At 39.7% G+C, this 16,004-nt stretch overlaps 1 protein-coding gene across 1 annotated transcript in view; it reads right to left on the bottom strand.

Annotated features, from left to right (window-relative positions):
- Positions 1 to 1,043, bottom strand: part of LOC129778009 (uncharacterized) — a 74,849-nt gene extending 73,806 nt beyond the window's left edge. Inside the window, exons 1-2 of the mRNA XM_055784638.1 lie at positions 644 to 1,043; positions 17 to 96 (exon numbers count right to left, since the gene is read on the bottom strand). Of these exons, the coding sequence (XP_055640613.1) occupies positions 17 to 76 (60 nt within the window). The 5' untranslated portion in view covers positions 77 to 96; positions 644 to 1,043. The remainder of the gene's footprint in view (positions 1 to 16; positions 97 to 643) is intronic.
- Between the last annotated feature and the right edge of the window lie 14,961 nt (positions 1,044 to 16,004).

The following is a 16,004-nucleotide window of genomic DNA, read 5'->3' as shown; positions in this document are numbered from 1 at the left end:
AATGCCTTTTTCTCACCTTGCCTTTATCGGTCACCAGGAAACGTCGGAAGTAAGGGGAAGATGTCAAACGGTTCATCGTTGCGGGAGGCGAGGAAGCTGTTAATATAAATAACTGCGTTTGAATATGCTGGAACTGATTGAGTTAAACCTTTGTTTCATCTTTTACAAATTGGAATTTGTTAAAACAACGTTCTGGTTTACCGAAGAATTTCGCGAAAAGGACACCGTTTCCTTGAATCTACCGCTGCTATAAAAGATTAAATGAACTGATCGAAACTGTATTTCCACGAATTTATTTGGTGATATGCTATTGACAATGCTAAATATAAAACTGTAAATAGACAACTCTCTGTTTAATTTTCAGATCATTTTCACTGTTCTCAGAGGAAAATTTTGAAGCACTTTTTTTACCAATGACGCATTTTGTTGTCCAGCTGTTCCATTTTTTTTTCTAATCAAGTTTCCGTGAACATTATGCCAAACTGACAAATTTGTGTTCTCCAGAAAGATTGCCGGCATTTCACCCGGTATATCCGTTTATCATTATCTCGAAAATGCATATTAACTGATTTTTCGACGAAGTAATAATAGAGATCTTGAGCGGTGCGGTACAATATTCTTTTTTTTCCAGAAGCACACTCACCGTTTCAAATGTTATTGGAAATCTTAAGCGAGAATCTTCTGTCGTCCGTTTATCTGCTGCAGTAGATACCAACTGATGACACTTTCGCACCCGGTTCGCAACGCGCTGCGTGATAATCCAAATCAACCCGCGGACAGAAAAAAAACCCTTTCGAAGCGCACAGATAACAAATTGGCGAAACTCACGTAGACACAACAGCTTTCGGAGATAGAACGTGCAGCAAAAAATAATGTACTTTCAATGTTTAGCTAAGTATATTTATCGGCGTGATTGGCGATAAACCACAACACTGCACCCAACAGCAGCACAGTAATGAGGGGGCTGGATAGAATCTCACTTTCCTTTTTTTGTCTACAAGTATCGATAAGAGTTTTCAGTTAACCCGACCTTCTCGGTGACTGTGTGCTTCACGAATGACGAAGATGATGTTTTGTTGTGGTTTATCGGCGGACTTGGCTTTTCTGGGGATTCCTTCAGCTGCCCGCTGGTTGCGTTGTTCAAGGACACAAACTGTATTTATCGCGACTAGCCTGATGAATGGGAACGACAGCCACAGGAAACTATATTATTGATTTCGAGAACCTGTGGACGGCATTGAACTTTTTTTTTGCTTTCGTTCATGTTTCTCTAGTGGACAATAAGGAGTTTCCTTTATTTTCCATCTTCGAATCTAAAAATTGTACAAATGACGTCATGTCTTGTTCCTAACTTTCATTCTTTGTGTGGACACCGACTGGACAACATCGTTGCTGGACGGGCTGGACGGCGAGGGATCGAGTGCCTTTCTCAAGGCAAGAGGGCGGAGGTGGTAGCGCTGGAGTAGAATAGAGTAGAGTTTTCAAAGGGCCTTTCTCAAGGCTAGAGACGAATGAACTGCAAAAGTTTAAAGTCTCTATAATACAATACCTTCCTTCCTTACCTTCCTAACTTTATTTTGGAAGATCTCTTAGTTCATCCTGAATCCGTGCATTTCGCTGGTGTAATTAAAAGCCCTCAGACCTACCCGAACCGAACATGGTGCGCTTTTTTCGGTCTTGGTTCGTGGAGGTTCCATTGACATGACTGAGCTTTGCACCCCTATTCTGTACGTCGATCGATTCGAAATGTTTCGAAAGTCTCGATAAAATTCTATTCTGTATTCCATTCGAGTTGCCATACAAATGAAACACAAACTTCTGCATAACTCGAGAACTAATCAAGCAAATGGAGCCAAAATTAGCATGTGAGGGTTTTTGGGTACGAAAAATGTTTCTATGATGGTATGACACCTTTTCCTCCTCTGGAAAGGAAAGAAGGTCCCATGAAAATAATGCACATTTTTCAACCGAACATGACAATTGAAAATTTTCGGCAAACTCCGAAGGAAAATGGAAAAATTCAATTCGCATGTATTCTACAATTACATATTGACAAGCGTTATCAGTTCATTTGATGTTTGCGGTAACGAAATTGATCTTTGTTCGAAAGTGGAAATGGATTCTGATAAGTGTGATAAAACGCACTCCTATATTGTCTTCTATCTATATATTAGGCTGTCAAAAAAGCCCTGCGGTATTTTTTTTTGAATTTTCATTTGTTCATAAAATTAGTTACAATCATCTGTTTTAAGTCAAATATGCGCCGTTTTGTTCGATGACTTGTGCCCAACGAGATGCCAACTTCATAATACCCCTGTTATAGAACCTCGCTTCCTTATTGCCTAAAAACTCGGATAGCCAATTTTCACAGGCCTCTTTTGTGGCTAACTTCTGACTACCTAGCTCGTTCGCCATGGACAAAAACAGGTGGTAGTCACTTGGTGCAAGGTCCGGACTATACGGCGGATCAAAAGAACCTCCCATCCGAGCTCCCGGAACTTCCGGCGCGTCACCAAAGAAGTGTGTGGCCTGGCGTTGTCCTGATGGAAGACAATGCGGCCTCTGTTTATCAAAGATGACCTCTTCTTCATGAGTGCTACCTTCAAGCGGTCCAGTTGTTGGCAGTACAGGTCCGAATTGAGCGTTTGGCCATAGGGAAGCAGCTCATAATAGATTATTCCTTGACAATCCCACCAAACACACAGCAGAACCTTCCTGGCCGTTAATGAGGGCTTGGCCACCGTCTGAGCCGCTTCAGCGGGCTTCGACCACGACCGTTTGCGCTTCACGTTGTCGTAAGTGACCCACTTTTCATCGCCAGTCACCATCCGCTTCAGAAACGGGTCGATTTTGTTACGATTCAGCAGCGATTCACATGCGATTTACGTCAACGTGTGTGGCACCCATACGTCGAGCTTCTTTGTGAATCCAAGCTTCTTCAAATGGTTAATAACGGTTTGATGACTTATCCCCAGATCTTGGCCGATGCTACGGCTGCTACTATGCCGGTCTTTCTCGGCTAATTCAGTGATTTTGTCGCAATTTTCGACGACAGGCCTTCCGGAGCGTGGCGCATCTTCGACGACCTCTACACCAGAACGAAAACGTTGAAACCATCGTTGTGCGGTGGAAATGGAAACTGTATCGGGTCCATAAACTGCACAAATTTTATTGGCAGCTTGAGATGCATTTTTGCCTTTGTCATAGTAGTACTGTAAAATATGTCGGATTTTCTCTTTATTTTGCTCCATATTTGCGACACTATAACTCACGAACGACTTAACCAAACACTATATTATAGCGCGCAAAAATACCTTTCCAACAAGCTATAGTATGACTCGATACAATGAATACAACTAGAACTACGCGCTTACAACGACACCTCGCGGAAATACCGCAGGACTTTTTTGACAGCCTAATAAATAAAAATGGATCGCCGAATGTTGATATGAGCAAAACTCGAGAAAGGAATTCTCCGGTTTAGGGCTGTCTTCATTCTATCATATTTTCTGTATCAAACATTTATTCTATGTAACGGAGAAACATGTTATTTGCAAGTTGATGAAAAATCTTGTACTAGAATTGTGTCTGAAAATAATCCGATATTATAATGTCGAGTTTTGGTAAAAGTACTGAAATTAATAATAAAAAATAATTTTGAGGAGTTATTATTATTAGGAGGATTAGAAGATCAATCAATGAACAGTTCTGCGATTGGACCCATGAACGTGCGCTAAGTATGAAAACGTGGAAGTAAATTAAGTTTTGGGCGGGACGAAGTTTGCCGGGCCAGCTAGTAAAATATAAATTTCAGCATAACTCGAGAATTAATCAAACAAACGAACCCAAATCTTGGATGTGGGGGTTTTTGGGTACGAGAAATGTTTCTATGATGGTATGATTATATGGATTGTTAGTCCATTTTAATGTGATAAAACGGACTCCTATATCTTCTTCTATCTAGATAAATAAAAGACGGGTGGGTAATGTCGGGGACATAACCGGAGTGACGTAGGACTATACAAAGGGGACAGCTCTTGTTAAATATATATTTTAAATATATTGTTTTATTTTCTTCTCCTACGTGAATACCTACCTATCTACCTGAAAAATGGATTAGTGTACTGTTTACTCTTTATGAACATGTTGGTGGTTCTGAAAAGAACCTTTGGCGTTGTGTTTTTGCGTTTTTTGGTTTCCCTTTCGACAGTCCCCTCTGGGCTGGTTTTATTGTGGCTCTCCACTGGGCTAGAGGCGAATGAACTTCAAAGTTTAAAGCCTCTTAAAAACAAAGAAAGAAAGAAAGAAAAATACATTCATTACGATTTGTTCGCTCGTTGGATTCACATGCAGGCTAAAAAGGGTCCTTTTCAGGATCACAAAATTATCTTCAATCCAAAGAGTTTATTGTTTTGTTATCACTCGATATCCCCATCTTGTTCGGCTAAACCTTTCTGTTTAGCGATTGCGTTTGCCACTCGCCACAGCTTTCACAGTTGGGAAATTTCTTCCCATCCAGCTTGTGACATATTGTACAGTAAATTACATTCAATGGCACGTCGCATTTCCACCACTCATTGTCGGATTGGAGGTAATTTTAACCTGTAATTGAACATTTGCGATGACAGTGGTATAGTGTCGACTTTCAATGTGGGGTCATAATTAGGACCCCGAACTCTATGTTTACAAAAATGTCCAACTAAATATGTCGCATTACAGGTCCGTCCAATTAGCTAAATGTCGAGATAAGTGTAAATTACTGTAATTTCAATCTAGAAGCAATATAAGAATTGGTGAAAATCAATAAGCTCAGAACAACTGCCAAATTCACATACTCATCATATCCTGGCAAACAAATTATGAAAAAAACAATTTGTGTTTTATTATTATTTTGGATATTGTTTTAGAAAGCATTGAACTGTATTTCCTAAACTCTTTTTTTGGAAGGTTTAATGGCCCTGAAAAGCGCCTTGTTTTATGGAATGGTTCCAATTTAGAAAACTTAGTACTCGTGGTTTTGAAAAAAAAACATTTCGAACGCCCTCGATGCCGCCTTGTTCTGGATTTGCCACCAAAGCAGTTTGTATAAAGAACAAACTTTTTTCTTCTGCTGAGAGGCGATCGGACAGCCGTCGGGAATGGACGCATATTTTTTTTCTCTCCGCTATGCGTTTTTTTTTCGCCATACGTTTCAACATGATGGAAAAAGTAATAATTCGGTGAGGTGAATAATAGTGGACGCGTATAAATAAATTAAATAAGTGAAGTTATGCGGTGAAACATTTTTTTCGAATGTTTAGTGTAATTCATCAATTCGAATGGCTTCAATATGTGCGCGTTCGTCGTTTACTCGTTTTCATGTCGCGACATGTTTAAATATTTTTCGTCGCGTGTATGTGTGTGTAAAAGATTAGAAGATGAGAGAAATGACTCTCGTCCGTCTTTTCGTGCTGACTTTCGGATCAGTTTACTGGTGCAAACTGTCGGTTTTACTCGTTTCTCGCATCATTCTCTCGCGTTCCGTGGCTATGTGCGTGTGTGGTAGTTAGCCAAGGAATCACACTAATTCTGCTAACAGGATGGTATTGGAGCATGCCGAAAATCATCACAGCTAAGTTTTTATTTTTTCGCTGTCTTTTGCTTCTTTTGCCTGATATTTTTCGCTACTCGTAATTTCGAAAACCGATCCAAAAGTTGCCCGAAGTGTACTTCGCTTGCAGAGTGTCTTCCGGTGTTGTGAGAGGGAGAGTAAATGTCAATAAATTGATCAACATAATAACGGGCCTGATCATGGGCGCCACTTCGCGATGGGAGCGAGATGAATTGTATGCAAGGATATATGGAATTCATTTCGTTTTCTTCGTGGGGTGGCTTTCGTGATCAGGCCTAAAGTGTTGCTAAATGTGTTTCTGAGTTAAAATATATAACCATACTTACAATTATTCCAACTTTTTTTTTTAGTGGGTCAGTTTTTTGCAAATGAGGTTTCGTTTGTATATTGAAAGTAAAAAATATATTCATGTTGTTTTGCAAATCATGATTAGAACGCTAGTGTGAACTTAAATGTGAACTCGGATATCCACTCAATGAATGTAGTTTCCAATAGTATAAGATATTATTATTGAAATATTATTATCAAATACTACAAGATTTTACTTTGCTTAGATCTAAAATCGTCGTACGTTGTCTTTGTGGTGGATCTTTATTTTTCATGCTAGGTTGTGAGGAAGAAAATCCATTATTTTTACATTGAATTAAAACGTTTACTTAGCAAAATTAGATTAAATAACTTAGATCAAATATACGCCGTTTAGTACTAAGTCTTATCGATCGATGATTGAAGGAATTCTCTCGGTTACCTTTTCAGGTTTTCTAAAGTTAACTCTCAGCCGTCGGGATTAGTATTCGATGAAAAGTATGCTTGATTGTTAACGCAGGTTTAAATTATTTTCGAGGAGTTCCCTTGGTTACCTTTTCAGGTTTCCAAATATTATATCTCCAGTGTTGCGATAGGAATTCGATAAAAAAGAATGCTCGATGATTAACGGAAATCTCTCGGTTACCTTCTCAGGTTTCCCGTCATAGCGATTGGAGTTCGATAACGCGCGATAAATAATATAAACGACCCAATTATTTTTACAGATTTCCCTTCTCATGCTGCCTGGAGATAGTCTGCAGCGCGCTGTGACACATAAAATTTTCGGAGTTTCGATTCATAAATTGTTTACATAATCACATCACTTACCGCAGTGAATCCCGATTTTTACCTCTTCCTACTAACAACTATTCCTTCCATGATAATCGCTAGGGAACCACGCTATAGAGGCGACCCTTCTGGCCTTCGGGCGGCGATTATCATACTAACATTCCTTCCCTTCCTCTGGTGACTGTAAGGACGTGGCCGGCGTCGTTATTGACCATTTAAAGCTCGAATCATCGAAAATTTCACAACGAGAATGATTTGCTAGTCCCAAGCGTCATTCTGTGTGTTCTTTGTGTAATTTGGTTGGTTCAGGTCAATCACGGAGAGCAACTACGAATTGTACAGTCTACCCAAGCTCAAGCTCAAGAACAAACTTTTTTCTTCTGCTACCTGATGCCGTGTTGCGATTGCGTTTGACACCCGCCACTCGCTGCAACTGCCTGTTGTCTTGATGTGTTCTGTTCTCAATGCGGGTTTTCTTATCGTCGCGAGCAGCTTTACCAGCCAACTCGATCACTTCGGCGGCCGAAACTATATAACGCCGGCTAGGTGGACTGGTGCACTGGTACTAACGCGCTCGGCCTAGCTACCCTTGCGGGGAACTCCAGATCAACACGGATCGAGCGGGATTTTGCCTTTCGATTTGAGGAGCACAAAATGGACCAATCAAAAATGGGCACATAGTGCATTTGGACAATGCTTGATATTTCACAATTATTCAATTATTTATCTCAAGAAAAATGAAATGTTATTCGTTATGATAGATGCGTAGATATATTTCCTATCAATTGATGCAAAAACCTTTGCGATCTATTGAGAATTGCTCGAGTTATAAGCGTTCCAAATCTTGCACTTTTTCCTACTTGTTCAGTGCCTAGATTTCCATTTCACCCCCTATATCTTCCGGTTAGACGTAGTCCTACGTCAAAAATGGATCGCCGAATGTGTTGATAAGAGCAAAACTCGAAGAAGGAATTATCCGATTTGGGGCTATCATCATTATATAATATTTTATGTATCAAACATTTATTCGATGTAACGGAGAAGCATGTTATTTGTGAGTGATTGAAAAATCTTGAACGAGAATTGTGTCTGAAAATAATCTGATATTCTAATGACGAGTTTTGGTAGAAGTCCTAGGAAATTTGTATTAAAGGAAATTGTAAAGAGTAAATTAGAAGACGAATCAATGGCTCTGCGATTGGACCCATGATCGTAAGTAAGAAAACGTTTGGAGGCATTGATAAAAAAAATGAATTGTGGGCGGGACGATGTTTGGCATGAGCCAATCGATATGTCTAGGTCCTCAGCAACTTCTCTAACGGTGATTCGACGATTGACCAATACCATTTTGCTCGGGCTCGGGTGCTCGGGCGTCCGGCACGCTCTTCGTCGTTCATATCTTCTCGGCCTTCTGAGAACATTTTGTGCCATCGATAAACTTTGCTTCGGTCCAAGGTAGCATCTCTGTATGCCACAGTCAACATTCGGAATGCATCCGCGTAATTAATTTCGTTTTTCACACAAAATTTGATACAGGTTTTTTGATCCATTTTTTTGGATAGGTAAAAATCGAAGACTAGCCAAAACACGTGCGAGCAAAGCAGCTGTCAACAATTAACTGAACATTCTAAATGGCCGAGCAGGTCGGTGAGAGACATGAGACATGAGTACCAACATAACGCCACTAAATAATCGAAATTCGAATATAGGTAACCCGCGAAAATTCAAAATTCGCGATACTCTTTGAACATACCAATATGACCCTCGCATATAAGTTTCAGTCTAATGAAAAAACAGACGCGTGAATTTGTTATCGTGATTCAATTGTCCTCAATAATTATTGAGGTCTCCGACGTAATCCAGCATTCTTTTGAATATCCGGGTCTTAATTTGTTACAAGGGTTGGATAAACCAGTCCTAACAGTAGTTTTATTCAGCTCTATGCTCAATAATGCCTGAACTGTTTGCCATCAAAACTTCTATTCAAACCTTATTCACGCAAATTAGGAGAAATTATCAAGCTATAGCCAGTATTGTTCGTTGAAACGTTCATTGCGCCGTCAGATCTGTGTGACACACTCGTAGTTCAAATTAAAGATTTTTAGAAGGAATTTGATGGAATAGGCACTTAAATATAAATGTAGGATCTATAATAGGAGTACTGGTAAGTTTCTTCTTTTTTTTTTTTAAATCTAATGCATTATTCTGTAAAAATGACTATAAATTTAATGTTCAGAGTATTGCCCATCGCTAGGCACAACTTTTTTTCCTATCTTTCTGGCAATTCACAGAACCCTTTGCGGGAATAATCGGCCGGTTTGTCGGCTAACCACGAATCGATCCAATTTTTGACTTCATCAAAATTGGAGAAATGCTGGTCAATCAGACCATGTTGCATCGATCGAAAAAGGTAGTAATCAGACGGAGCAATGTCTGGAGAATACAACGGGTGGGATAGAACCTCCCATTTCAACGTTTCCAGGTATGTTTTGATCGGTTTCGCGACATGGGGCCGAGCATTGTCGTGCTGCAAAATAACTTTATCCTGTCTTTGCTCGTATTGTGGTCGTTTTTCTTCAGCGCACGGCTCAAACGCATTAATTGTCATCGGTAGAGGTCCCCCGTTATGGTTTCATTCGGTTTTAGCACACCACACCACGCCCAGCTGGTCCCACCAAATAGTCCGTGACCGTGAATATTTCGCGCGGCTGTCGATGTTTATGCATGGCCGGGGTATCCATACGTTGCCCGACGTTTATAATTGTCGTAATGGGCCCACTTTTCATCGTCAGTAACGATTCGATGCAAAAAAACCTTTCTTTTATGCCGTTGGAGCAAATGTTCGCACGTAAAAAAAAACGGCGTTCGACGTCTCGTGGCTTCAATTTATACGCATCCAATGTCCTATTTTTCGGATCATTCCCATTGCTTTTTAACGATCGAATATGGGTTGCTGAGCTACTCCAAGTGTATCTGCAAGTTCTTGTTGCGTTTGTGACGGATCTTGATCGGGCAAAGCCTCCAATTATTCATCTTCAAACTTTTTTGGCGGTCCGGAACGTTCTTCGTCTTCCATGTCAAAATTATCGTTTTTGAACCGTGCAAACCACGTCTCACACGTTCGCTCAGTTGGAGCATGGTCACCATAAACTTCCACCAAAATACGATGACTTTCCGTCGTTTTTTTTCTTCATATTGAAGTAATGAAGTAACACTTCCCGCAAAAACACTCGTTGGTACGAAATATACATATTCGAAGTGGCCAAAAACTATGTTGTTTACGCTGTAACTTTTTGACATATACTAAAGAAGACGCGCAATGACAGTAGTTTTCAAGCGAATGTCTGGACAATTGATTCACTGGAATAATAATCAAGTAACGCCATCTGTTGTAAAACCGAAGAAACATACCGGTACACCTAATAGAAAAATAATAAAATCAAAAATATAAAAATATGATTTTATACTATGCGTTTTATTATTCGGATGATTTTATGAATCTATTTATGCAGTGGCGTAGTGTACGGAGAGCGAGAGGGAGAAGCTCTCCACCCTGAGTGTCAAAGGGGTGATCCCAGGGTTCTGCCACCGCCTATCTCTTTTTTTGTGCTCGGATGATGTCAACATCATACTACATGGGCTGAAAAGTCCCGGGATTTTCCAACAGATGGCGCCACTAAGATGAACAACATTAATTTCGAGAGGTTCATCTATCACTAGCTTATGTGTGAAGTTTATGACATTTCGTTTATTTGATCACAAACTACAATTCTCGCGTAACTTTTGAAAAGGTCCTATGTAACAAATGTAAACAAATCGAGTTAATGGATACACTCTATTAGTTTTTAATCATTGAATGTATTACAAAAACAATCGTTCACGTATCTATCTTCTTCATCTTTTTGTCGCCGATACAAAAAATATCCAATGTACAGATTCGGATTTTAAGCACCCGGCTGTTACTTCGGACGCCACTTTCCTCGGACGGCCGAAACGTCCGAAGTAACAAAGCAGTCAAAACAACTCGCAGTCGTACTTCGGTCGTTTTGGAATTTGTTTCTTACAGGTGTTGTTATCGATTTCAGTGCAATTCAACGAGCGATAACAATAATAATCAGTCTTTAGAACGAAATGCTGATATTTGGATTGTTGTTTATTAGTTAGTTTCAAATTCTTATAGTGCAACGTAATATGTCCAATGTGCAAACGCGGCAGTCAAAACGTTCAATGTAACATTTTTCGCTCCGAGGCTTTAACCTTAATCTCAACTAACGGATCAACAGTTACGATTGGTTTTACGGAGTTATTGTTGACAGCTAGTGGTGAAAACAGTTATAAAGATCGATAGCTTTTAAGACAATTCGCGAAATAATGTTCGGGTCTTCAACTTCGTTTTTCTCGAGTTGGCGAAAATGTTACATTGGACTTTTTCAAAAATTACGCGAGAATTGTTCAAGTGTCACTACCTGAGCATTCCAGGGGTACGACTAAAACGTCAAATCTCTCATATTGCCAGTGTACCCAATATTGCGCGGTTTACTGACATTTTGGTTCTATCAATTACTGTTGTTTACAACTCGGTCCGGTTATATAGTCGAATAGTGGCTAACTTTAAACTCCATGTTAAATGTGAACACCTCCATGTGAAACCGAAATATGAAAATCGCTCATGCAGTTAGAATAAAGCAGCGCATTTTTCGATTTCAATCCTCGTAAATGATATGTTGATAACAAATGACGCCATATTGATTTTGATTTTGGGTAGCCTATATTCAATTTATGTCTAACCCCTGGAGCATTCGTATAGAAAATGAAAAAAGAGGAATATCGTATTTTGATCAATCAATGCACTGCCGTTCTACGCATAGTTGTACCATGTTGCTTTTTGACAATTTTCACTTTTCTTCATAAAACGATGTTCTCATGCATAATCTTCCGGAAAAAAACACAAAAAAATGATAGGTTGTCCCCAGCTTTGAAAAAACAACATCAAGCTCAATTGTCCCATGTTGACATTCTATTCATGACTGTCTTACCATTTATTTTTTGTAGATCGACAATAAATGAATCGATTCAAGTACAAGAATTCCATGTCATGCTTTCAGCAAGGCCGATGCACTCATTTCTGGTTTGGAAAAACGAACTAATTCTCAAACAAATAACAAAAAGGTTTAACAGAACACGTGTACACCTTGTTAGCGAATTCCTAATAACAATGAGATTTACATTCTGCTAAGGCAGATGAATCCCTTCATCATAAAATGATGTTTTTATGCATAATCTTTCGTAAAACACAAAAAAAACTTATTGTTTGTTCCCAGTATTTCAAAAAAACATCAAGTTCAATTGTCCCATGTGGATATTCTATGCATAACAGTCCCACCATGAATTTTTAAGCCTGTAAGATTGATTGATTCAAATGAGGGGATCTTTTCACATTTCATAAAACAATAGTTTTATACTTCTAAAACCCAGTGTATTGCTAAACCGGAATGCTTAAAGCTACTGGTAGACAAATATACTATAAAACTTTGAATGCGTTTTTCTCAGTTGCTGATTTTGGAACTTGAGACAACTGCAATGGCTGACGAAATGTTGTTTCACTTCTGCTTCTTCGAGAACAGTTTATCGGTGATTTAGTGAGTTTAAAATGGGCCGTACAAGTACCGCACAAGACTCCAGAAATCGTAAAACAAGTGCATCGACTCATTTTGAACGATCGTAAAGTGACACTACGCGAGTTAGCTGAGGCCATAGGCATTTCGAAAGAACGACATTTTGGACATGAAAAAACTATCTGCACGATGAGTGTCGCGTTTGCGCGTTTGTGACAAGGGATGAAACGTGGATCCATTATCACACTCTTGAGTCTGCAGTCTGACTAGCCACGAAAGCCGGCCAAAGCGGCCAAAAGACCAACGGTCGGCCGGGAAGGTTTTAGCTTCCGTTTTTTTGGGATGCGCATGGCCTAATCTTCTTCGATTACCTGCAGAACGGAAAAACAATTACTGGAGAGTAGTATGCAGTATTATTGGACAAACTAAACGACGAAATAAAGAAAAAACGGCCCCATATGGCGAAGAAAAAAAGTTTTGTACCATCACGCCAACGCACCGTCGCATACTTCCTTAAAAGCGATGGCCAAGTTGGACCAATTACAATTCCAATTGGTTGCTCAGCCATCATATTCTCCAGACATGGCCCCCAGCGACTACTATATGTTCACAAACCTCAAGTAGCGGCTGCAGGGAAAGAGATTCACATCGAATGAGGAAGTCATCGCAGAAACTGAGTCATATTTCGAAGGCTTAGACGTTTCGTACTACAGATAGAGAATCAAAATGTTGGAAACTCCCTATGCCAAGTGTATTGTTTTCGAAGCAAACTATGTTGAGGAATAAATACAGCGTTGCCCCAAAAACGATTGTTTTCTTTAAACATCCCGGGACTTTTCAGCTTTTTTTCAGAAGTAGTTATCAGTAGGGTTCGAAAGCTATAAAAGTGCCTACATCTTATCTGATACAGTTGTCAGTAGAGTTCAAAACTAATCGAACCGCCTATATTTCAGCTGTTTGGTGCTCGAGATGTTGGCATCCAGAACATGGCTGCTTATGAGAGGACCCACACCATAATAAGTATATTATATGGTCGGTGTTAAGTCAGACCGGACTATGAGACATTTGTTTGATTTCGAGAAAAACAAGCCTAGAGTTTGGTGCTAAAGGGGTTTTCGTTGAGCATTCGAAACAATTTCGATACGTTGTCCCTGCTGCACGTGTGATTTTCCACATCTGATAAACGTGGTATATAACTCACGAAATGCTTAACACGTTGAGCCCCGAATTGTTCTTGCTGCGCTTTCCATTCAGCCCGCATTAAAAGCGTTTGTACAATATCAGTGTCGGTCCCAGCTCTGGAGAAAGCAAAACAAAAAAAATTGTAATGGGTTGTATTTAGGACACGATCGCAGTTTTCGACGTAGAACTACGGAATTTTATTATTCAATCCACTTGTATATTACTTCGGATATTATTTTAGAATGCATCTATATTTTTGTAATATATTTTCAGCTATTTAATTTTTTATTACTTTAGTAGACTCGAAAGCTATCTGCACTTCTCGTTTATATGGTTCAACTCGCAAGAGACTTTCTTCTCCTCACTCAGATATCGATCACAAACTATGAACCCTTTTGCTCCTATATTCCGCTTGAGATGTGATCGAACCCCACAACATGCAACAGTAAGGTTACTCTGCCAGAATTTAAAAACATACTTTCATGAAATATACGTTTATCTGAATAAATGTAGTGCATATCTATATTCCAAAATTCTGGATACTCTCCCATATCCGCACTAGCACAAAACATTCTCGTATGTTGCTCTTCTTTGTCGTAGAACACCTCGATACAGAGGGCTTCCTCTCCTTGTATCGAGCTGTGAGTGTATGTGTGTGCATTCAGCATTATACATGAATGATATCCGCTCGTTGTGTTATGCTAGCTCACTCGCATCTGTGTTTTCATTCTATTCTATTTTTGGTTTCCGCCTCTAAGCCCTGAGAAGGGCCCTTGTGGAAAGAAACTCTATTCCATACTCCTCCTTCACACGTCAAGAAAACAATCCTCTCCCGCTCGACGCTATGCGGTAACCATGTTGCTTCGATGACCACCAAACGAGAAGTGGTGTGGCTTCAAATTCTTCTTCTTTCTTTGTTTTTAAGAGGCTTTACACTTTGCAGTTCATTCGCCTCTAGGCTTCAAATCGCGGATGAGTCATTTAAACCAAGTATGCAGAAAACGGGCAGAAGCGAATGTCAGTTGCTCGTTATTGACAGCTCTGTTCGGGAATGCACACAAATCGGCAGAACAAATGTATGGGAAAATTAGAATGCTTCCAGATTGTACTGTATAGTATATCAAATGAATGTTAGAGAATTTCCGATTCCATTGGCGTGCAAAGTATCAGAATTTGTTCGCTGTGAAAATTAACGTTAACTTTATTTCACAAAAACGTGACCTGTTTTCTGATTTGGCACCCTTCCTGAAAGACGTGGTTCTACGTCAAAAGCCGTATTCATTGGGTTTGTGGACCATTCTTTAAATTAGTGAGAACAACATGCTTTTTTTAGGACCTCTTGAATCTGTTTTTTCGCTGTTCCAACTAATCGCTGAGATATACTTTTTAGCCACAAAGGTGTGCTGGAAAAAAGTTGTCGCAAACTCGTTTCACAACTACGAACTACGATGGACTGATCACCAATGAAGTTCTATACGATTCTGTCGAGAACACGAATACCAAATCAAGTTCACGATCCGATCCCTCACGATCCAAATAGTTTGTGATTTCAGAATTCTGTGTCATCTGTACTTCTGGTATGACGTACAAAATGAAGTAGGTCTAGCACAGAAATAACGCAGATACTGTTGCTGACAAGATTTATACGGAATAACAGTGCGTCTAACGAACAGTGATCGAACATGAGTCGGTAGAATGTGCGAATAAAGTCCCGACTCAAGACCAGACCACGGTTTGAGGCTAACTTAGGGACAATCGAGTGAAACCACCGGCCCAATGCATCTTCGTTTCACATGTGTTGCCAGCTAGTGATGGTATTTTTACGGACTAAAGAATAAAATTCAATGAAAGTGATTTGACGCTGATAAATATCGCCTCCAATTGCACCTACCTTTGCTAATGAGTCAGCCCTCTCATTATCCGGAATCGAGCAATTTGAAGGGACCCAGATGAAGGTAATGCCATAACAGCGTCTGGAAAAAGCAATCATATTTCTCGTATTCTCTCAAGGAAGTACGGGGAGTGCTTTTCCGGCCTCACCGAACGGATAGCGTCGACAGAGCTGAGACTATCCGTTACAATGTAATTGTGTTCAATAGGTCGTGAGGCGTACAGTGTATCGCTGCCAACTCAGCAATATACACTGAGCAAGGATACTGAAGACTGTGGGAGGTGCTAAAAGATTCGTTGGACAATCCAAATCCTGTGGACTCATTTATAGAAGACCCATCAATAAAGTACATATTACCATAATTGATACGCCCATGCTTTGCTTCGAAGATCGTTGGAATGAACTCCTATCGATGATAATCTGAAATTCCATGAATATCCTGCTTAACCCTCTACCGCCCAAGTTTTTTAATTATCTAAAAAAACCTACTCCACTTTTATCTCCTGCATAGAAACAATGTGCATGTGTGATAGATGAAAATATTCCAAAGACGTTCTAGTGGGGGCGAACATTGAAAATAATGTTTGAATAATTTGAAAAGAGAATCCGC

The sequence above is a fragment of the Toxorhynchites rutilus genome, chromosome 3 (genome assembly GCF_029784135.1).
Source record: "Toxorhynchites rutilus septentrionalis strain SRP chromosome 3, ASM2978413v1, whole genome shotgun sequence".
NCBI classification, from domain to species: domain Eukaryota; kingdom Metazoa; phylum Arthropoda; class Insecta; order Diptera; family Culicidae; genus Toxorhynchites; species Toxorhynchites rutilus.
This window is presented reverse-complemented; position numbering and strand designations above follow the sequence as displayed.